A 25,175-nucleotide genomic window follows, 5' to 3' on the forward strand; every position below is an offset into this window, starting at 1 on the left:
TTGTGTGAAATTGAATTGTCAGTATTAATAGATCATCAAGCTGTGGAAGGAGTTACTACAGTATCACCTAACTCCCTCTGTAAAACATACTTTCAGGCAGGATTGCTGAATGTAATCTCGATTTTTCAGTCTCTTATTTATGTGTTTTCCTTTCTAGCAGAGACGTTTAAGCAATCCTAACTTCAGGATTGACAGTATGCAAACAAGGGAGACAAATAAGTAAATTCCATTTTTATGTCATATGGAGAGTAGAGAAAAGATGCATAAGGGGTTAAAATCAAAAAAGAACCTCACATTACATCTTTACATTTTCTTTAATTGAACAGTGCATTGCTAATATCCCTGTGAGGCTTTTAGCAACAATTCATGGAATACTATACGAGGGGACATCCACCCAGAGATTTTAGAAGAAAAAGAATAACTGCAAGAAATTATGAAGATATAGGAGATTAATGTGATTTTATTGATAGTGTTCCCTATTCCCCAACTCTGTGACCCTCAAATGGGATACCAAACTGAGGCATCACAGTGCCATCCCTGGTGAGGTGATGTAATTACATTGAAATATTCATTAAACAAAAAAACCAAAGAAATACAGAGATAGTAGGAACTGCAGATGCTGGAAAATCTGAGATAACAAGGTGTAGAGCTGGATGAACACAAGCTGGCTGACGTTTCGGGCCTAGACTTTCTGATGAAGGGTCTAGGCCCAAAACGTCAGCCTTCCTGCTCCTATGATGCTGCTTGGCCTGCTGTGTTCATCCAGCTCTACACCTTGTTATCTCTATTATCAAAGAAATACGGACACTGGAAATCAGAAACAAAATCTTCAGAACAAAGGTCACTGAACATGAAATATTAACTCCATTTTCTTTGTACAGATGCTGTAAGACCTGCTAAGTTTTTCCACTATTTCTGATTTTTTTTTGAGACAAACATTTCCCATCAACACTGTTTACAAAATTGACAAATTTGGTTAGATATATCATCTGAGGTTTCATCACATAATCTTCTACCTGTCCAGTCATAGAGATTTTCTTTTTTCCCAGTATCCTATATTTCTGCATTTCATAAACCAAAATGTTCAAAGAATATGAATTTTTTTTAATGCTGTTCCCAGTGAGATTCCTCCAGCGTTTTGCAGGTACATAAAAGGGATTAATTTTCAATTTGTGGAGAGCCTAGGGTTTTCCTGAAGGATTAGTAATGCCGTGAGCTGTATCTGTTAACGAACTATGGCGCACACTTGGTGAGGTTTTGGGCATAAAGTGAGACCAACACATGGTGTGAGATCCAAGGGGGCCGTAGGCAGGGCACGGAAGGAGAATCTCTGCATCAAAGTTGTAAAGAAGAGAAAAAGCTCCATTTTGGCAAGGCTTTCCCCTAAGCAAATCCGTCGCCCTTTGAAACACGGAGAAGAAAATACATTCAGAAAATATTCCAACACCATGGTGAGTAAACTGCTACAGTCTTTTTAAAATAGCATTTTACCTTATTTGGTGATCAATAAAATCCACTGACACAGGGGCTACACATAGAGTTTATTCAGGATCTACCAACTCATGCCTTTAAAAGTTTGATGAAAACTTAAAAACAGTTGCTTTACCTCATGAAGCAGAAGGTTGTGTGTCCAAGACCTGCCTCAGAGATTAGCCCCATAATGGAGGCTTACACTTCCAGTGCAACACCGAGCAAATGCCACACTGTTGAAGGTGCTATTTTCTTCGATATGATAAAGTAAGTTGTCTGGTCAATATTTATTCTTCATACAAAATTACAGATTATCTGTTCATGATCACATTGAAGTCTGAGGGATCTTGCTATATACAAATTGGCGACCATGTTTCCTGCATGATAATAGTGACTGCACCTCAGAAGCACTGAGGTTAATATAAGGAAAGGTGTTCCTTTTGTTTTGTTAGATTTTCAGCTACAAATTTTAAAGTTTAGCTATTTTCAACTTTAACTTTTACTAGAGTGTTAAATAGGAAATGTAGGCTGAAGGCCTGAGAAATGCAATGAGGGCTGGCAATTTGTCTGTGCGGGAGGCTGGGAAATAATATGGGTAAGCGTAATGATATACCTATCTATCCAAAGTACATCTGCACCTCTTATTTTTGTGAGATGTGATTCTCCAATCTGACTCTAGCTAACTAACCACATAGTTGTTAGGACTGTATGTTTAATTCAGAACAAATCAGAAAGCAAGTTGAAAGACTGTGTTGGTACATTTAAAGAGTAACATAGATAAATTTTTAAAATTATGTGTACATTCAAACTTATTTTGAGAGATTGCTGATGAAACTTGACTTCTGAAACATTATATTTCTCTATTTAATTATTTTCATTTAAGAATACAAACCTAAGAAAATAATAGATGCTAGGTAATCTAGAAATATATGTAAATGAAAGTGTATCCAGATATAGACAAAGAATGATTATATGATAAAGGGGTTTACTAAAAATAGGACAATAATTTGATACCTGCAGAGAAAGGCATGAAGGCTTCTCTCTTCACAAATCTCCCCTCAGCATCCAGAAAGTGAGATGGGTTGAACTCATTTGGTTTTTCCCACTGCGTTTTATCGTACAGCACAGAGGACAGCAATGGAATCACCTGCATTCCCTTTAAAACAAAATATTCCCAAATGTGAACATCTCATCCAAAACAATTCAGAAAGGAAGAAAAACAGTAAAAAAAAATCAGTAATTGTGGGAAGCGAATGAACTGGTCATACTGGAGTTAAGTATACAAGATGAGTCAGATTAGTATGTTTCATTGCCAGTCTTACTGTTTTGTTTCCTTCTGGGAATTGGTGCCATAAGAGTTGTAGAAAACCATTGACAGTTGCACAAAGATTGCAAGGATAACACTTAATTGATGAAGGTATTCTTCCTCATGGTCTGGTCTAGCAGAAAGATATTTACGTATCTGATAGAACCCAGTTGATAGAAATGTCTTTTGATTCAAAAGCTAACTAAAGAGAAGGCAGAGCATTCTATTTATCTTACTTCATTCATCAAAGTACACCCTAAATGGTCAAATCCTCCTACACTTCAAATGATTCTAGGCATTTTGCCAGCGTTCGCTTATCTAGGAGTCTCTTCCACATTTCAGTGAAGAATAACTGACTGGCTTGAGTCCTAAATTTAATATTTTACTTGTTGAACCTGTGTACCTATATCCTGCCCACTAATATTGTTTAAGATTTATCATTTCTGGTCCTTTAACCACTTTTGGTGTCTTTGTATCATCACCTTCTAAGCATCTGCTTTCAATGCTTAACGTTCAACTTCCTCCAGCCTTTCTCATAACATTGAACTGTTAAACCAGAGTTTAGTATCCCACGTTGACTCTGCACTCTTCCCTCTGCATACCACCTTCTTGTTTCTTAGCAAACAGACATAGTAGTCAAGGTCTAATCAAAACTGTTAATCGTGACCTCCTTTAGCTTATACTCTATTGGGTTTGGTTAAAGATTTCACTGAATTTCATCATTGCAGTTGTACTTTGAGTCAAACATGTTCAATGTTTATCTATTGAAGACTTTACTTTCTCAACTCCATTGTTACCTCAGCACTGCAGAGATGATTCAAAGTGGCTAAAGTTGAACATCTCAAATAAGCAAAATATCTGCCAGATGTTAAACTCTAGTCACGCAAAAGTGTGTTTGATCTATTTCTTACATGCATTATGTACCTTTTTAACACCATGCTATTTTAACTAATGATTCATATCTTTAATGTCTTTAATGTATTATTTAAAGATTTTACCTTTGGTATAAAAAATCCTCTGAAGTGAGTATCCTTGGTTGTTGCATGTGGAATATTCATTGGAATTATATTAGCAAACCTTTGGACCTCATGCAAGACCGCATCAGTATATGGCATTCTCTTCCGATCTACCATCCTGGGCACTCTCTCTGTTCCAATAACTCTTTCAATTTCTCCCTGAACACTTCCTTAATGGAGAAACAGTTCAACTTCAGTTATATTCCCAATCATGAAAGAATAAATCAATTTCAAACCATTTGTATGTTGGCTAATCTGTTAAGAGGGGCTTGGTCAAAAATATAAATGTAAAGCTTTCTATTTCATAACTATTTCAGCAAGGGACATTGAAATAACATGACTTTGTGAATTTATCCAAGTGTTTTTTTTTAATCTTCTGTATTCTATTATGATTTGACATATTTTGTTGTAGATTAACTGCTGTTTAAAAATCTCCATGATGATCCCTTTTGAATTTAGGGGCCTCACACAAAGACAATTGCACAATTATGAAACACTGTTGTTTGAACAGAGAAGATAAAACTAATAGGGTGAGGAGTGATCATAATTGAAGAGTCCTGTCATGACCAGAAGCTTTTATATCAAAACAGTCGGGGATGAATATGCCTGGCTTGAGCCTTTATTATGCCAAAGAAATAAAATTGACTCTTTGGTCACGATTTCCTCATTCTTTCATTCAGCAAAGGCACACATTGATTTTAAGGCTTTTGTGTTGTTGAAACAGCCCTTGAAGCCAGTTTTCAGCTAACCAATAAGTTTTAGAAGTTGTTCACAAATCTGAAGTCTACAATTGAGCCAGAGGTAGAGATAGCTGGCAGAGTAAAATACTAGAACCAAGATACTAGAATACTAGAAAATTAGATTAAATTAAACAGAGGGAGAAATTAAAGCTGAACATTTTTAAAATATCCATTGACCAAAATGAGATGATAAAGGAAAAGGACAACTGAACAAGTAGAATCAAAATGTCAAAAATATTTTATCAATGAATAAGAAGCGTTTAATTCAAGAATAGGTTGTAGTACTAAAATAGTTGAAAATATTTGAATAACCCCAATACTGCACTATTAATGCCTATTTCAGTGGGGCTGTAAGTGAGCTAACTAATTGCTCAGGGAGTTTTATTCCTCTATCATAATGTCTGGTTAATCACATTGTTAAGTTTGTTAATATCTTTACTTATGCTTAAGCAAAAAAAGGCAATGCCTGTTAATTGTCTGAGCACCTATATAGTGAGCATATGAATTAAAAAAGGCAGCATCTGTGACACTGGGTGTGAAATGATTGGGGAAAGACTGAGAAGGTCGATAAACTCTCTCCACAAAAGAAATGATGTGTGCACCTTGAATTCAGTCTCTCCAACTGGCTTTGAATTTTTCATTAGTATTAGCAGAGAATGGTTATCAAAAGGTAGAAATTGAAAACAGAGATTTCCTTCAGATAGAAGATTATAATTGGAGTTACCTTAGAGAGCAAAGTGCCAGAATATGATGTTCCATTGATGTTTTGTGAAGTTGAACCTTACGATCAATGGAAAAACAAATTAATATGAAATTACCAGGTTACATTGTCACTAGGAGAAAAAAGCAATGTATGGTTTTGGCACTGTCACTTTCTAGTAGAAACAAGATCAAGTGTAAAGTATTCTTAACGCCAGAGGTTCAACAATTGAACGTTGAGGAAGGTTTGGAAAATTTATTGAAATTTATGGATAATATTTATAAGAAACTATTAAGTGTAATATTAAGTATTAAGTATAACTATTAAGGCATATGAGGCATGGTTAGAGTTTGATAATTTAGAAAGCAGAATGGACAGTCTTTGGAAGGATATGTGTACTGAAATTTAACAGACTATTTGCAGTATTGTAAAAATTTTACTTAGGTCTTCTTAATTCAGTGTTTTGTTTTAATGGATGGTGTTAAGATGTCAATCATGGATGTACACCCAGCATTAGCTGGAGTTAGATTTGCAGAAAGAAATACATTTTTGGAACAGAGATTGGAAGCCTAAAAAAATCCTGGGGAAACAATAATTTCCAGCTGCTTTCATGGCATAAATTGAATGTTCAGCAGTAATACAGAATGGGGGAGTCAATAGTAGCGACATTTCAAGACTGTCTAGATATGGATGCAAGCATCAATATGAAAGAAGGATCAGAGCCAATAGCAATGATAAGAGACACCTTTGGCAGTTATAATAAATGACAGGAATTGGAAGAGTGAACCCCAGGAATGTCCAGGGATTAGTCAGCAGAAGTGACTCTAATCAATTAATTTTCCTAAATGGAATAGCAAAGATTTTGAAATGATGCATAGCAAAGATCTTTCAGAAAAGAAAGGAGAAGCTTTAGTCAGTAACAAATGTTCCAGTCACAGATGGATCACTGTCCAACACAGCACAATTGAATGCATGTCCACAGTTAATGATGTGGATTGGTTAAAATGTGACCAAGATTCTCTAAATAATGCAAACCAAAGTATAGCGAATGAATTTGAGAATTGAACCTGCTTCAGGTTTGGGTTTGACAAAGTGCTGAAATCACGAAAAAGAATGATGACTCCCTGTAAAATAGCTAGGATAAACCACTCTGTCAGCACAGTTGTAGTTTCAAGTGAAATACCTTACTGTCAAGCAAGCTGTCTATGAAAAAAAGTTCAAGTGAAACTAGATTTGAAAGAGATGAGACAATTGCTTTTGGGAAGTTACAGAATGTTGAGTTTGCATAGTCTGTATATTAGACCTTTAACAAAATCTAACTTCTCCAATCAAAATATCAAGCAGGTGATAGTGGCATCGGTGAATAGGATTATGAAGGAAAACAGGCTAATTGTTTTAAATTTGCATTAGCAGTTTGCCTATCCATCTTGTAAATCCAACTGAAGGATGAAGGAGTAAGGGACAATGAGTACACTAACTGTATGGAGAAGATCAAAGACAAATATGATACATGGAGGAAGAAAAGGACATAATCGTGGCCCTTAATTAATGTTCCATGAGCAAGAGACTTTAAATTGTAGAAATGGACTTGAAGGGGGAGAAAGAAAATAATTTTCATCTGGCTCTTTGTAGATGTGGCAACTAGATTTAGCTAATGCCAATAGAACATATTAAAGAAAAAAACACTTATGGACAAGATAATGGAAAAATGAATAGAGACTAGAATGAAGATACCAGCTAAATTCCTAATGGACAGTAGGGGAGATATGAACAGTGTCACAATGAACTCGACAGTGAAAAGTTCCTTTTAGTAATGCAGCTAGTGAGGTAATAGAAATCCTAGCAGACCTACAAAGTTGTAAACTAACTCCTGACTTCAGTGTCCATGCAACGAGCTCACTGCAAAGGGCTGGGGAATGCAATCTGTATCAATTGGTTTTAAAGAGAGAAATCCAAAAATTCCTTCGATAATGAGTGATCGTTCCTTGGCCTGGAAAGGAAATGCAATTAGCTCAATGGTTCTCTGACACCACCTGAATTCCCTGCATTCAGGAAGAAGTCAGAAGTCACATGACACATGACACCAGGTTATAGTCCAACAGGTTTATTTGGAATCACACAAGCTTTCGGAGCACAGCCTCTTCGTCAGGTGCACCGAAAGCTTGTGTGATTCCAAATAGACCTGTTGGACTATATCCTGATGTTGTGTGACTTCTGACTTTGTCCAACCTAGTCCAATATTAGTCCAATGTGGCTCCTCCACATTCAGGAAGAAGGGCGTTTGTTAAGGCTGATGTTTCAGATAATTCAAGAATTGCAGTTTTCTGTGTGGCTATTGGAGATTAATTTTAATCCAGGGGCATGTATATTACAAAAAAGAAGATTGGACAAAGTACAAACATCCATGTAAAGTTATAGGTAATGATGGAAAAACAGTAATTTTACAACGTGGCAATTAAACTGCTAGAGTACATTCCTCAAGGTTAATTGACACTGATTAAACATTTATCTGAAATTTTAAAAAGTGATGAGGCACCATGCATTTTACATTGACGTCTGCTGGAAAATTACAAGAAATGATGATGGCAGATAAAGGTTTGCTTGGAAACCGGTGATACTGAAGAACGGGGTATGACTATTTGTCCCAAGGATAATTACCAAACCTTGGCCCTAGAGTCACATATACGTCAAAAGGGACTAGTGAATGGAGAATGCCACCATTATAGGGGGATAAAAGAAAGCCAACAGCAAATGCAAACATTGGCTAACTGTGCAAGATGGGGGACAGGAGATAAGATGCACACATTGACAAAATGACGTAAAGATTTGGAAGATGGAAAAATGCAATGTGAGTTCTGTAAATCTGTCTCTGGAAGTGAGCATGACCATAGCAAGAGAACATGGACTAGCAAAAGGAACTCTGATCACAGGAAGGGAAATCTTTTAAGATAAGAGAGCAAGTTGCAGTCATTGGATAATGGGAATAAGAACCATAAAAAGGTCAGAGATACCATGCAATGTCAAAGTCCTTATGATTGAGGTGTTTTGGTGGCTAGTAACAAATTCGGTAAGTTGAATAAGGGTGGAAAACAAAAACAGTTGAAATGCTAAAAAGAATTTGGTTATACTCTAAGGTTCCAAACTGGGGAGATCTAGCCTTATCACACAGATGGATATACTTAGAAAAGGTGCTCCCTAATGGTATGTATAAGCCAGACCAGTGCCTTCGGATTTCTAAGAGAGACTTGGCGATGAAGGTATTAGATTCAATTCCCCTACAGCACGAAAAATGAGCCTGATGATTTTTAGATTTTTTAGTAACGTACTCCTGGGAATGTAAATCTATTGATATAAATGCTGTGATGTTGCAAGAGGAAAAATTCTCAAATTTCGAATTCTAGAAACTACTGCTGATGATATAGAAGGAAAATTAAATACACGTGTGTTTATATGTTGAATGGCATACCAACAATGTGATACTTTTCAACTAGATCCATCTTGTTAAAAGTGAATTACATTCAGTTAAAAGTAAACCCGGTGATGTTTTCTTGCCATCACAAAGACAAACTGGCAGGCATCTTTATGATGCACATTGATGATGCTCTAATGGAAGTTCTGCAGAATTGAAGCAATGTCTCATAGATAAAATAAAATAAAAATGAATTTCAGATTGGTCCTTGAACTTCAGAGGCATTTAAATATTTACAATTAGATATCGAGCACAGCAAGTCAGGAGTGACCTTGGATCAACAATCTTACTGCAACATTGCTTGTTTCCCAATAAGTAGTATCCGGTATTCAAAAAAACAGATCTTGTTGGCTCAGTTGGTTGGACAACTGGATTATAATGCAGAGTGACAGTAACAGTATGTTTCAATTCCTATACTGGCTGAGGTCACCGTGAAGGTTATGACTTCTCAACATTTCCCTTTGCCTGACTCTCAGCTTAAATCACGACCAGCAATCTCTTTCTCCCTCTAATGAGAGAGCAGCCTCATGATCCTCTGGGACAATGGTGACTTTACCTTTGAACCAGTGAACCGCACTTTAATTTGAAGTGCTATAGTTGCATGCTAAAATAATTTAAAATCTTTGTTATAGAAAACAAAGGGGTTAAAAGAGGGGAGTCAATTTGTTCCCCTCACTTAATCATAACAATCATTAAAAACACCTTGGCTCTGAATCATTGCACCAGCAGAATGAATACATTGGGGGTGTATTTGTCAAATATTCTGAAGTAAATCTTGCCAAGGACAATCTGGAAAGAAAAATTGTCCACAGAATGCTATGTGAATATTCATTCTTTTGGGACAATATTCAATCGACTGAGGGTGTCACAAATAAAAGGTTCAGAGTTGACATTGGTGGCCCAATTGTAGCCTTTAAGTCTCTAATTAATGCTCATTTAAGGGCTCCTTTCTGCCAACACTGATGTTAACCCAGTGGGGATGTAGATAGCACAGGACATGACCTGACCTGCAAAACAGTAAGTGCCTGATTAAGGGATTTGGTATCAGGAAAGGAGGGGCCAATCTTTCTTTCACCTCCCCAACAAGGTGGGAAGGTTATTTATACCTTCCAGCCTGGAAAATAATCAGGATGAAGGTAGAAAAGTGGTAGGGTCCCCATCAGTCACCACAGTCCACGACTTTCCCCAACATATTAATATTGACAATGTTATACTTTACTCAAGCAAATGTTTTTAATGAATAAATTAAAATAGACCCATACTTTGAATCTCTGGGTACTTTATCATCAGGAGAATGGCCCAGCGCAACGTGGAAGAGGAAGTATCTGTCCCAGCCGCAAATAAATTTGTCACTGAAGTCACCAAGTTGTTGTCATGGAAATAGGAATCTGAGTTCTTTGATTCCTTGAAGATAAAAATAAAACAAGCTAAAATTAAATTCTTTTGGAATCATTGAAGTCAGCCTTGTGTAAAGGAAAACATGAATGAGGAAAGGTCATTAGGGTCATTTAGATTAGTCAGCAAATAACACAAGGGGTTGGTATAAATATCGATTTGTAATCTTTGATTGTCCTAAATAATTTCTGTTCCACACATGTACAAATATTTATCCTCCTCAATTAACATTTATCAAGTAAAAATACTGTGACAAGCATTTGATGCATGCAATTGGCCCTTTGCAGAAATAGCCCAAAATCTCCTGGTGGTTTAATTTTATTTTAGGACCAATTTGGAAGGTGAATTTACCTCTATCAGATGGACTGCATTATGTTGGTAAGTGCTGTAATTGTACTTTTGGCTCAAGTACTTGATTCATTACCAGAATCGTAATTCCAGCTTTTGAATTGGAGAAGAGGCAGACATTCTATCACGGGCATTAATAGGCTGCATGTCAACGATCTTCAAACAGAAATTCAGTTTGGGCCTGGACACAATGAAAGGCTCACATCTGCCCCCTGTTGTGAATGTCATCTGATGTCCAATTTCATTAGAAGAGAAGAAAGTCTTGCCATTTATACAGCATCTTTCGTAACTTCTGTATGTGCCAAAGTGCATTGCAACTAATAAAGTACTTTTTTGAAGTATGGTCACTGTTGCAAATTGTAAGTGTAGTAGAGAATTTGTACACAGCAAGATCCCATAAATAGCAATGTGACCATAGAGTTACAGAGTCAGCCCAACTTGCCCATACTGCCCAGTTTTCACAATTAAACTAATCCCATGTTCCTGCGTTTGGTCATATCCCTCCATACTTATCCCATCCATGTACTTGTCTGAATGTTTCTTAAATGTCCAGATCATCAGTTTTTAGGTATTTCTTGAAGGTTAAACATTGGCCAGGGTAACAGTCAGAACTTAATTGTTCTTACTTTAGATAGAGATTTGTGATTCTTTGCATGCACTGGAGAAGGTAGATGCCTTCTTGGTTTTGCATCTTTGTTCAGTTCAATAGAACTGACCATAAGGCATAGAGATAACAAGGTGTGGAGCTGGATGAACACAGCAGGTCAGGCAGCATCAGAGGAGCAGGAAAGCTGACGTTTTGGGTCTGGACCCTACTATTTCTGACCATAAGGCATGATGTATACCCCAGGAAAGATACAACATCACCTACCCATTTCCTGCTTGAAAAACATCTCCTTCTTGTTTTAATGCAGTTAATCTATCTAGTCAGCACAGTCCGCATCTTATTACAAAATCTGGACTATCCAGCAGTTGCTGGGCAATTCCTCGTACTTAGTCTAATGGTGTTGTTTAGTTATAGTGATGTAATATATGTTATTCAGTTGCTCATACGCCTTATACTAAGAATGGATTTTCAAAAATAACACAACAAGCAAAATCATTGGAATACCTCTTTCCGTTTTACCAAGAAAGCATCAATCAGGCTCCCTATATCATTCTCATTCAATGTTTTCTCATGTTCTTTGTAAAAATTCATGATGAGCTGAACCATCTGTGTTCTGTTTTCAAATATCTTCTTGTGGGTTCCAGGCAGAAAGCCCAGGAAAGGGAAAGCATTGTACATCTGGGGAATATAGAGGATGATTATCATTTCACAAATCATCCAACCAAGGTTTTCATGCAACAGAAATTGAACAGTCCAGGCAATTTTTGTTTAAAACGGGAGGTTTTCCCAATAATTGTTTTAAATTAACCCTTCATCTAAAGCAAATTAATATGGAAAACTGGCAGAGAATCATAAAATGCTACCTAGGTTGAAGAATGAGGTACCAGAGATAACAACAAGAGTAAGACAAAGTAAAGGGTTTGTTGAGTATCAGTATTTCAACAGTAGAGGTGAGACAGTGTCTGGAGATGACAGCTGTAGAGGGATTGTGGTGAATGTCAATTCAAAGCTAAACAAAAGAGTTTAAACATTATGTTGGTACATGACTTGTGTGGTGGTTAAACTAATCAGTAAAACTATACTGACTTAGTATAATTTTAGTATGGCGTTTGATTTTGGTGTCTTATTAATGTAATTGTGATATCCTTGTAGAACAGCAAACTGGAGCACACACTTGAAGTTCTAACATGCCATTTCATTCTTTGCTTATGAATTGAAAAGATTTAAGCAATGGCTGCCCCAAAAGATTAGAACTGTATAAGGATTAATTTTGCTACTCAAAATAGTCAAATACAAATCTAAATTCTATTGTAGAATCATAAAATAGAACCATGGAACAGGTACAGCATAGAAGGAGGCCATTTGGCCCATCATATCCATGCCAGCTCTTTGCAAGATCAACTCTGCTGATCCCACTCCCTGCCTTTTCCCTATAACCATGGACATCTTTCACTTTAGGCATTTATCTAATTCCCTTTGGAAGGTCAAAATTGAAGCAGCCTCCACCACAATCTCAAGCAGATATTCCAGATCCTAACCATTTGCCGTGGCAAAAGATTTTCCCTCTGGCCGCCACTGGTTCTTTGGCCAATCACCTGGAATTTCTTTTTATTTGTTCATCGGATAGGGGCATTGCAGCTAGGCTTGTATTTATTGAACTGCTGTGGGCCACATGCTGTAGATAAATCCACAGTTCTGGTAGGGAGTTCTGAGGAAGGGTCACCAGACCCGAAACATTAGCTCTGATTTTTTCCTCACAAATGCTGCAAGACCTACTGAGTTTTTCCAACAATTTCTGTTTTAGTACTGTTCGGGATTTTGACCCAGTGACACTGAAGGAACAGCAATAGATTTCCAAGTCAGGTTGGTGAAAAACTTGGAGAGGGACTTGTTAGTGGTTGTAATGTTCCCATGTATCTACTGCCCTTGTCTTTCAATTGGTAGAGCTTACAGATTTGGAAGGAGCTTTCTGAGGAGTCTTGGTGAGCTTTTGCTGTGCTTGTCCCTTCTATCAATGGAAACAGTTTTAATCCTATCTCCTCTATCCAGGCCCTTCATAATTTTGTTTGAAATCTCTTCTAAAACTTCATTTCTTTAAAGAGAACAGCCCCAGTTTGGAAATCTACCCTCAAAACTAAGGGCCATCACTCTCAGAACTATTCTCGTGAATCTTTTTCTGTATTCTCTCTCATGCCTTCAGTTCCTCCCTAATGTGTGATGCAAGAAATCAGACACAGTGATCAATTGAGGCTGAACAAAAAATTTGCCATAAGTTCTTTGCTTTTATACTCTACACATTTATCTTTAAAGTCCAAGATTCAATATATCTCATTGACTATTTTTTTTTCAAACTGCCTGACACCTGCAACAATTTGCCCTTGCATACCCCAGGCCTCTGCTCCTGAACCTGCTTTAGAATTGTATACATTATTGTATATGGCTTTTCCTCATTCTTCCTACTAAAATGTATCACTTCACTATTTATGTAACGTTGATCATGTACCTGGACTCCAGAAGTTCCAAGTAGATTAAAATTTTCACGTATCAGCTTTGTTATGGTACAAAATGTTTTGTCCTTGTAATCAAACCGTTCACCGAAAACTATTGAGCAGATGATGTTGGCCATGGCAGAGGTGACAGGCACAGATGTATCAAAGGGTCGGCCTGCCAGCAAAAGCAGATCAACATGAAATTAAAGGTTAATTTGAAATGAAAAATGTGATTTATTTCAATTCCCTCTGATACTTTAAAGTCCCATATTCCATTCAGCTGATGGCTCAGTTTCTAAGTCACATAAACCAGGAAGGTCCCATTTCTGGGGATTTTGATGGTATTTTCCAGAACAGAGTAAAAAATGAAGGGAAGAACTGGATATAGATCACAACTTTTACAACTCAGCACATTCCTGAGCACTTTACAGCAATGCAAGTACAGGGGGTCCCTGATTAAAGAAGTCCGATTTATGAATGATTGTGTTTATGAGAAGTTTGTAAAGAAGTTTAATTTTATATATCCGACATACAAACACGTTCTGTACTTATGAATGGCTGTTTTATATTGATCCTGCATAGTGTTCTGACTTGCATACAAATTTACTTGAGAATGGACTCAGAAATCAAACCCATTCATAACTCAGGGACTACCTGTACATATTGGACTGCCATGTTGTATTGTAGGAAACATTGCAGCTAAATTCTTAACAGCCAGCTCTCTGAAGTGGATGTTGGATAATGAATGCATTAGTGGTAATCTTCAAAGGATCCTTAGATTCTGGAAATGTCCCAGAGGATTGGGAAATTGCCATATCAACACCCTTATTCAAAATAGGAGAGAGATTGAAAAAGAACAGGTTAAAAAAGAATACGGCTGTTTATTTAACATCTGTTATTGGGAAAGCATTAAAGTCTATAAGGGATGTAGTAACAGAGCATTGATAGCTACAAAATATAGTCAAGCAGAGTCAGTATGTCTTCATGAAGGGGAAATCATGTCTGACAAATTTCTCATCATCTAAAAGCAGCCATGGAATGATCACCACAGCATCTGTTCTAACGTTAGACTGCAACACTGGGAAAATCTCCCCTAATCTTCCTTGATATAGACTTATAGGCGATAAACTTCATGACAGCAATCCTAAGTAAGGCAGGGGAAATCCCCTCTTTAGTCTTCAGTATTCCTCTTCAATGGTAATGTATTGTCTGCCCTATGCTTGTCGTAAGCACACTTTTTCTTTCTGAAGTTAATTTCTACCTCCTTTGACATCTAGGAACAGTAGATTTGTTTGTTTGTTCTACCTTTCCCATTTGAGGGAATATGCCTCGAACCATCTGTTCTTTGAAGGTAACCCCTTGTTCTGATACTGACTTTCCTGCTAATTTCTTGCTCCAATCAATCTTGGTGATCTTTATTTTTGCCTCATTGAAGTCAGCTTTCCATCAATTGATTTTTCTTACTCTGGATTGTTGGGTATCATTCTCCACCACCACTTTACGAAACAATGATCACTGTCTCCTAAATGCTCCTCTACTGTTTTAATCTGAGCTTTCTTTAAACTTTCCAGGACGTTCCATGGTACTGAATAACTTTCCAACCAGTTCTGCACCAACTGAAACTGTTAACAGGACAAGTTCCATCATGAAGTGTGTTTTGAACTGAGCGCACACTAATTGCACCCTTTATTTGTAGTTGTCCTAATGCAGTAATTTACTTACACAGAATGCACAGCAAAAAAGCAAGCCATTCAGCCATCTGATCTGTACAGTGCTTATGTCATTTTTTTGCCTAAGCCTATCAGATTATCTTTCTATTCCTCTCTTCTTTATGTTTTTATCCAGCTAACCCCTAACTGCATCTATAGTCATCTCAACCACTCACAACTTTCACAGTCTCACTAATTTCTGGGGAGGTATTTTCTCCTGAATTCCCTGCTAGATTTAACAGTGACTATTTTATATTTATGAACCCTAATTCTAGATGGCATTTGATAAAGTATCCCATCAAAGGTTATTGCGAAAAATAAAAGTTCCTCAGGTAGTGCATTGGCATAGGTAGAAGATTGGCTGGCTATCAGGAAACAGAGTAGGCATTCTTTTCCTGGTAAGATGTAATGTAGGTAATGATTTGGCAATTGGTTCTGGGACTTAAATTGTTCGCAATTTATGTAAATAATCAGCCAGGGTTCCTGTTCCTGATCACCTTCCTGAACTACACAAAACACATACAGCACAGAAACTATATTGAGCCAATTGATCTGTGCCGTGTTGCTTTCAATCTATGCCCTCACTTTCTTATTCCTTTTGCCCTTCTGGCTTTTTGCATATTCTTATTCATTTCTCCTTCTTGCATTCATGTACCTTCCTTTCAAAGGCAGCTGTGCTACTCATGTGAACCGGTCCTTGAGCATCTGTGTTCTAACATCAACCAGTCCTCATGCTAGCAAATTTCACACTCTCACCTCTCACTGTGTCAAGACTTCACCTGAATTTCCCAATGGATTTATTTGTGAGTACCTAATATTTCTGGTCCCAATTCTGGTCCCTGCCACAATTGGAAACAACTTTTTATAATTAATATGACTTCTCACTGGAAAGTGTGCTTTGATAGGTATTAGTTGAAGAGATTCGGGTTCAGACACAGTGATGAGCCAATGACATATTTCAGTCCAATATCCAAGTAATGTTTGACAATGTATTACACCAAGCAGACCTTCCAGTATGCCAGAATGTTAACAACCTGAAGTAAAATTGAAACGTAAAGTAACATTGAATACTTCTGCAAGAGTAATGTAAGCAGATTGCACACCAATAGATCGCTAAAATATAATTATGGAACTAAACTCTAACCTTCGTGAGATTGGATTTCTTGCACTAGAAACCTAGCTTCCTCTGTAACTTTATCTTCAATCGTTTTCTTTCCCATTCCAAAATTACGTAGGGTCATTAAAGCAAATCGTCGCATCTGTTTCCATGACTCCCCATGTCCAAAAGAAATACCTGGAATGTACATCAAATGGAAGATAACTTACTTTGTTTCCAGTACATTCAGGACCAGAGTAGAAATAAATGTCAGGATTTTATGCCATCATAGAATCACAGAATTGTTACAGTGCAGAAGGCGGCCATTCTGCCCGTGTGCCTGCACCAGCTCTTCAAGCCCACATTGTTACCTGCTAACAATCTCCCTCTTTTTCCCCATACCTCCACACACTATTTCTATCCAAATAATTACCCAATGCCCTCTTGAATGCCCCAACTAAATTTGCCACCACTACATTTCCAGGCAGTGTGTTCCATACTCTAACTATTCACTGTATGAAAATGTTTTTTTCTCCCAGCATCCTTTCTTTATTTGCACATTGCTTTCAATCTATGCCCTCACTTTCTTATTCCTTTTGCCCTCAGCCATGCCTTCTACCTTCATGTGTAAATCTCCTCTTAGCTTTCGGTATTCCTGTTTGTTCTCAATATGTTTTTTGCCCTATACTTGTCATAAGCACATGTTTTCTTTCTAACGTTAATTTCTACCACCTTTGTCATCCAGGGAACTCTAGATTTGTTTGTCCTACCTTTCTCATTTGAGGGAATATACCTCAAACCGTCTGTTCTTTGAAAGTAGCCCATTGGTCTGTTACTGTCTTTCCCACCAATCCCATGTTCCAGTCAATCTTGCTGAACTCAGTTCTTGCCCCTTTGAAGTCAATTCTGCATCAATTGATTTTTCTTACTTTGGATTGTTGCATGTCATTCTCCACCACCATCCTGAACCATGTGAAGCACTGTATCCTAAATGTTTCCCCACTGTTTTAACTTGAGCTTTCTTTAAACTTTCCAGGAGGTTCCACAGTACTGAGTAACTTTCCAACCAGTTCTGCACCAACTGAAACTGTTAACAGAACAAGTTCCATCATGAAGTGTTGTGTTGAATTGATCCCTACATTTGTAGTTGCCCCAGTGCAGTAATTTACTTAGAATTACACAGAATGCACAGCACAAAAGCAAATCATTAAGCCACCCGATCTGTACAGTGCTAAGGTCATTTTTTGCCTAAACCTATCAGATTATCTTTCTATTCCTTTTTTCTTTATGTTTTATCCGGCTAACCCCTAACTGCATCTATAGTCATCTCAACCACTCGCAACTTTCACAGCCTCACTAATTTCTGGGGGGGTATTTTCTCTGAATTCCCTATTGATTTAACAGTGACTATTTTACATTTATGATCCCTAATTCTAGATGGCATTTGAAAAAAATGTGCCATCCAAGATTATTGCAAAAAATAAAAGATCAAGATGTAGAGGTAGCATATTGACATGGATAGTACATTGGCTGGAGCATGGAATGTGCTACCTGGAAATGTGGTGGAGGGAGGTTTAATTGAGGCATTCAAGAAGACATTGGCTGGATATCAAGAAACAAACAGTAGGCGCATATGAGTCACTGGGACCTCAACTGTTTGGAAATTTATGTAAATAATTTTGGACAAAGGCATAAAAGATAATGTTGCCAAATTTGCTAATACCACAAAGTTTTGAAGAGGACATGAGAAGGCTACAAAAAGATATAGATATATTAAATGAGTAGGTAAAGGTCTGGCTAATGGATATTTAATGTGGGAAAATGCAAACTTGTCCATTTTAACAGGATGCATAAAAAAGAAATGCATTATCCAAATTGTGTCAGATTGCATTGCTCTGAGATATGAAGGGAACTGGGTGTCTGAATGCATAAAGTGCAAAACTTTAGGTTACAGATGCAGCAAAGAATTAGAAAAGCTAATCGAATGTGGAAGCAATAGGAATGTGGATTTGAGGTTACAATCAGATCACCCATGATCTTAAAGAATGGTGGAGCAGGTAGCAAGGAAAAAATGGTCTGCTCATGCTTCTTATTTGTATATTAAGATGTTCTGGATTCCATCACAAATGGAAATATCCCTTTCAATGAATAAGACTTCTCACAATGCTGCCAAGCCTGCAACAGTTCACTGATCCAGCATTTTTCAATGGAACCTAAATTCACCTTTGTAAATGTTTTCCTGAACCTGTGATCTTTTTGTTTTTGTTATGTTAACAAATATATATAATATCAATGATTCATAATGCAGGATCCGTTACTGGGGCCATATGTTATCAATCAGCTACCAATGGCACACAACAACGTGGGTATGATTCCACTGCACCTTTTTTTAACTACTAAGCAGTGGTACATACTCACTGTGATACTGATTGTTAGAGATCTTATGAACCTGGGTCAGCTTCACATGGCAAATCCATGAACAGATCTCCTGAAGCATCTCTGGAGCACATGACCAAACTGCTGTACCTGACTTCAGTAACAAGTTGTTCACAAAGCCTTTTCTTTATATCTCTTTTCTTGTTCTGACTTTGCCATAATAGGCAATATCTGGCTTTAGCTCATGTCGCTGGGTTATAATCGCATCACTGTCCTATTCAAAGTCCTCGCCAAATGTCTCTGTCTGTCTCTTCAAGGATATCTTTGAATAAACACAGGGTCGGGGAGGAGAGTGGGGAGAAAGGGTTGTCTGGAGCTTGACTCCCTTATCTTTATGGTCACTGAGACAGTGTGTCACAATTTGCTCACAGTTCCAACGCGGTTTCAGAATTTTAGCAAAAATCTGCCTTGACTGATATCTTCCCGTCCTGCCTTCCTAACCTCAAACCTTTATGCAATTCATTAGCCAGGGCACTGATTTTTTTCCTTGTTGCCCAGTCCACCATCATGAGACAAATCTAGCAGGACATCACCCCAACCACTTTACATTCATTAAGAAGAAAGAAATAAAAGCATGGTTGCATGACTCAAAATGATAAATATGATACAAGAGCAAATAATGCATTGGCTCGCAGAACTTTTGGATGTGTTGGCTTGCAATAGGAAAGGGAAGAGTTGCCAATTACCATAGCCATTTGCCTGCATTTCCAGCACTGGGATTTTTGCTCTCTCTGCAAATGTGTCTGCATGATCCACAAGAGCTTCTTTCACTGTTTCGTACCCTGTGAGCACCACTAATTTTTCCAGTCCCAGCTGAATGGTAAACACAGATCCATATTTCTCCGATAACTGAAATTAAACCAAAATAAGCGTGTCAATACCATAAAGCAGGTGAGGGTGGAGGAGGAGGGGAAAGGGGTGAAAGTGGATTCAGGTGTGGACTGAAAGAATGGTATTGGACCAATTACCCCATTAAGGTCTGATTTGAGTAGACGTGAACGTAGACTCAGAAACCAGTCAGCAAATACAACATTTCTTGTTTTGTATCTAATACTACTGCTGATTGCCCTCAAGATTTCTGGGTTGTTCAAAGTTTCCCGCAATGTGCTAGTAAGATTTCTAAAAGGACCAGAAGTTACACAGAGGTCATGAAGAAATTTTCAACGAGTTATCTACAACGGAAGGCGATAACATGACATGCTGCATCATGAGGAAATGTGTTATTGAATTGAGTGCATGTAAAATGTATTATAGCTGTCAATTACTAGTTTAAGTCTCAAAACCAAACAATACAGTGACTGTGTAAATGGAGTTAATTTTACATTACACAGGACTTTATAGGATATTCAGAGCACAAACCAGGCAATTAAGCCCAAACTAGTGCATGACAGTTTTTATCCTTCACTCAAAAATTTTTCTGCTCTAATTCTTTATCAGCGTACCCCCTATTCCTTTCTACTCTGTAGGTTTATCAAGCTTCTCCTTAAATGCGAAAGTGTTGTTCGCTGCAACCACTCCCTGTGGTAGTAAGTTCCATATTCTCACCACTCTCTGGGCAAAGAAGGCTTGTTGGAATTATCTATTTACACTACTTGGTGACCATCTTAATATTGTTGGCTTTGGATTTGCTCTGCTTCCCACAAGTGGAAATATTCTCTCTGTACACAAAAACAAAAATTGCTGGAAAATCTCAGCAGGTCTGGCAGCATCTGCGAACAATCTAACAAATCAGAGATAACGTTTTGGTTCCAGTGACCCTTCCTCAGAACTGATGGTAGCTAGGAAAATGTGGGATTTTATGCAGAAGATAGGGTGGGGGGAGGGGGTAAGGAGTAAATGATAGGTGGGGATAGAGCCCAAAGACAGAGAAAAACAGTTGGACAGCCAAAGCAGCGGATAATGATCTGGCTAGGAGGGTGAATAGCTGTTAATGGAACCATTAGTGGCTAACATGGGTTGTGTGTAATAGCAGAGTATGTGATTACATAGTTCTGAGGAAGGCGCTGAGGAAATATTAATTCTGATTTCTCTTCACAGATGCTGCCAGACCAGCTGAGGTTTTCCAGCAACTTCTGTTTGTGTTTCTGATTTACAGCATCTGCAGTTCTCTCGGTTTTTATTTAGTATTAACTCGCTACCACAACTCTTCTATGCATACCCACCTTGAAGAAGTTCTGCTCCTTTCTCCAATGGGATTTCCATTCCAATCATTTTTCTTTTCCACCGACATTAATTTCACTGCCACTCCTGGTGTTTAACGATGTATTTGCTGAGACTTGGTTCCACAGCCACATCGCATTCCTCAATGACTGCCTCCAGATTAGACTAATCCCCACATGGATTTCAACTCAAGTTTTATCCCTTGTGCTTTGAATCCACCAAGGATCACAGGTTTCTTCGCGACGTCCAAAGTTCCACAGACATCTTTTCTCATCACATCCTGAGATCCAAACTCAGTGTCATACAGCATCATATGCACACTCTCGACTTCTCTCTCCAACAGCACCGCTTCACACTGGCTCAAGCTTGCACCACTCTGCAGTTCCATTTCATCCTTCAGCTCTTTAAGACAGTTCTGAGGAAGGGTCACTGGACCTGAAGCGTTAACTCCTATTTCTGTTCACAGATGCTGCCAGACCTGCTGAGCTTTTCCAGCAACTTCTGTTTTTGTATCCTATTACAAGGCCTGGTGTGTGGGGTGGGGCGAAGTTAGAACATAGGAGAGTTCAAGCTCCAAAGTTACTGAAATCAATATTATGTCCAGAAGGCTGGTGGCGCCCCAAGTGGAAAATGACGTGTTGTTCTTCCAGCTTATGCAGAGCTTTGCTGGAGGACTGCTTCAAGTCTGAGACAGAGATGCTGACCAGGGAAGAGGGTGATGTATTGAAGTGGCAGGCAACTGGAAGCTCAGGGTCATTTCTGCGGGCAGAGTGTAGGTGTTCTGTGAAGTGGCTACCCAGTCTACTCTTTGTTTCCCCAATGTAGAGGAGACCACATTGTGAGCAGCGAATGCAGTAGATTAGATTGTGTGAGAAACAAAAACGGAAGTTGCTGAAAATGCTCAGCTGTTCTGGCAGCATCTGTGAAGAGAAATTAGAGTTGACATTTCCTCAGAGGGTTCTGAGGAAGGGTCACTGGACCCGAAACGTTAAATCTGTTTTTTCCTTCACAGATGCTTCCAGACCTGCTGAGCTTTTCCAGCAACTTTGTTTTTGTTCCTGATTTACAGCATCCGCAGTTCTTTCGGTTTTTAGATTGTGTGAAGTGCAGGTAAAACACTACTTCACCTGGAAAGTATGTTTCGGCCCTTGGATGCTGAGGAGGGATGAGGTAAATGGGCAAGTATAACACTTTTAGGGATTGCAGGAGAAGGTGCCATGGGGCTGTGGTGGGGTTTTGGGAGTGAAGGAAGAGCGGACCAGGGTATCCAAGAGGGAATGGTCTCTTGTGGAAGGCAGACAAGGGAGAGGAGGGGAATGTGTGCCTAGTGGTGGCATCTCGCTGGGCGGTGGCAGAAATGGTGGCTAATGATGTTTTGGATATGGACGCGGGTGGGATTGTAGGTAAGGACAAGGGGAATCCCATTGCTGTTGTCGGAGGGAAGAGACGGGGTGAGGGCGCAAGTACAGGAGACAGGTCAGACGGTTGAGGGCCCTTTCAACAATGATGCTGGGGAATCCTAGGTTGAGGAAGAAGGTAGACATTCCAGAGGCTCCCTTTTTGAAGCTGGCGTCATCAGAACACATACAATGGAGATGGAAAAACTTGGAAAATGGAATAGACTCTTTAAAGGAAGCAGGGTGGGAGGACATATAGTTCAGGTAACTGTTGGAGTCGATGGATTTATAATGGATTTTAGTGGCCAGTCTATACCCAGAAATAGAAACAGAGATGTCGAGGAAGGGAAGGGACGATCCAGAGATGTACCAAGGTGAAAGTGAGGGCAGGGTGGAAATTGGACGTGAAATTGATGAACTTTTCCAATTCTGGATAAGAAAGGGAAGCAGCACCGATAAAATCATCAATATATTGGAGAAAGAGTTGTGGGTGGGGGCCAGAATAGGACTCGAACAAGGAATGTTCCACCTACCCCACAAAGAGACAGCATAACCTCTCTGACCAGAAGAAAATGAGAGTTAAAAGAGAAGTTGTTGAGGATGAGGACAAGCTCAGCCAAGCGGACGAGGGTGGTGGTGGGTGGGGACAGTTTAGGCCTTTGTTCCAGGAAGAAACGCAGAGCCCTGAGACCATCCGGGTAGAGGGATTGCACATCCATGGTGAAGAGGAGGCGGCTGGAGCCTGCAAATTGGAAATTCTGAAACTGGCATAAAGCATCAGAGGAATCACGGATGTATGTGGGCAGGGACTAGACCAGGGGAGAAAAGACCAAGTCAAGGTAGGAAGAGATGAGCTCTGTGGGTTAGGTGCAGGCTGAAACAATAGGTCTGCCTAGACAGTCCCAGTCATGGATTATCAGAAGGAAGTAAAAATGAGCTGTGTGGGATTGGGATACCAATGTAGAGATCAGTCCACCAGACTACAAAAGTGTAAACTGGAAGAACAACACCTCATTTTCCACTTGGGGGCCCTGCAGCCCTCTGGATTAACATCTATTTCAATAAGTTTAGAGTTTGAACTCCACTATGTTCTAACTCTCCCCCTCCTGGCAGCTCGGCCACACTCCAAGCCTTGTAATCATATAGTCTGCTATTATACACAACCCATTGTTAGCCACTAACAGTCTCCATTAACAACTATTCACCCTCCTAGCCAGATCATTATCTACTCTTTTGTTGGCCGACTGTTTTTCTCTGTCTTTGGGCTCTATCCCCACCTATTGTTTACTCCTTATCCACTCCCTCCACCCTATCTTCTGTATAAAAACCCACATTTTCCTACCTACCATTAGTTTTGAGGAAAGGTCACTGGGCCCAAAATGTTATCTCTGATTTCTCTTCACAGATGCTACCAAACCTGCTGAACTTTTCCAGCAATTTCTGTCTTTATCTCTGGTTTACAGCATCCACATTTCTTTTGATTTTTATTTAATATTCTCTCTGTGTCTACACTGTTAAAACCTTTTCATTAGCTCCCCTGCTCAGCCTTCTCTTACAAGCTTCATTAAGGTAGAGTCGGAAAGGCATTGGTTGACAGCTGAAAAAAATGACCTCTAACAGCACTAAGGAAAATAGATGACTGCATATCATGAGCAGTACAGTACTAAGAAAGAGCTACTTTGTTGTAGGTGCCATAATTAGGATGTATTTTTAAATCACAGCTCTGTCTTTCTGTCTTCTCAGGTAAATGTAAAAGATCCTATAGTAAGACAGATTCAAGGAGCAGAATTCCCTAATCATGTTCCTGTAAGAAGTCAACTACAAAAGTTTGCTTCTAAGTACTAACCTCCCAAGACACCCGAGTCAGAGACTCCTCCAATGTTTGTGCTGAATGCCATCAGAGAATCTGAACTTTGCTCCAGCAATCCTCAACTTCCATGTATGCGTTGAATTTACAACTTGACTAACAGCCTTTACCAAACTTAAGAGATAGTAGGAACTGCAGATGCTGGAGAATCCGAGACAACAAGGTGCAGAGCTGGATGAACACAGCAGGCCAAGCAGCATCATAGGAGCAGAAAGGCTGCGCTTTTGACTAATAGATAATTAAGTATTAGTAACAGAGTCTGATTTTTCTTTATTCAGATTTCTCTAGAAATTCTCCATAATTCTCCTCTTATTCCCACTGCAGTGTTTGATTTAGCTTGTCTGAACACAGATCCTTGTATAGTGTTTGAGTACTTTAGTGTTTGGGTGGAGTGAGTCAAGTGACTGACTCAAGACTGAACAAGAAAATTCTAAAGAAAAATTAGATGTGTTGCCCCTATCTGTAATTACTTGTATATTGAAAGTGTTGCAAATTTCTAAGATATTTTAAATCATGTAAATAAACTGAATTCAGATCTAGCTCTGCATTACATGAACAAGATACACAACAACTCAATCCAAACATTAAGAATGATAAACCTTAGTATCATCATAGTGATTCTACTGCATAAAGCTCTAACCAGACAACATGATTCAGGATAGGCAAGCAGGTCTGTTCCTTTTACAGCCTTATTTTTCTCCACCACCATCTTGAGTACATTGACACAATAGAATTTAACAAAGATAAACTTATCTGACCTCCATCAGGCTTTTGTAGAGCATTTTCAGGTCCAGCATATGCAGGTTCCCGATCAATGGTAAAGGAGTTGGACATGGGGGAAGGTAGAAAGCAGCTGAAGGTTTGGACCCTCTATATAAATACAACAGAACAATTCCAATCAAAAGCAAAAGAAGGACTGAGGTGACTGTGTCACCAACAAAGACATTGAGGAAAGACATGATGTACTAAG

General features: G+C 38.7%; 1 protein-coding gene across 1 annotated transcript; it reads right to left on the reverse strand.

Annotated features, from left to right (window-relative positions):
- Positions 1–846: 846 nt before the first annotated feature.
- LOC109937277 (cytochrome P450 2K1-like) lies at positions 847–25,175 on the reverse strand. Its single transcript, XM_020535884.2, has 9 exons — positions 24,964–25,175; positions 19,468–19,630; positions 16,394–16,543; positions 13,555–13,715; positions 11,556–11,729; positions 9,964–10,105; positions 3,775–3,962; positions 2,485–2,626; positions 847–1,401 (listed from the first exon to the last, which is right to left on the reverse strand). The coding sequence occupies exons 1-9, from the start codon at positions 25,162–25,164 to the stop codon at positions 1,226–1,228; spliced, it is 1,497 nt and encodes a 498-aa protein (XP_020391473.1). The 5' UTR covers positions 25,165–25,175; the 3' UTR covers positions 847–1,225.

Source organism: Rhincodon typus, chromosome 21 (assembly GCF_021869965.1).
Source record: "Rhincodon typus isolate 14 chromosome 21, sRhiTyp1.1, whole genome shotgun sequence".
Classification (NCBI taxonomy): domain Eukaryota; kingdom Metazoa; phylum Chordata; class Chondrichthyes; order Orectolobiformes; family Rhincodontidae; genus Rhincodon; species Rhincodon typus.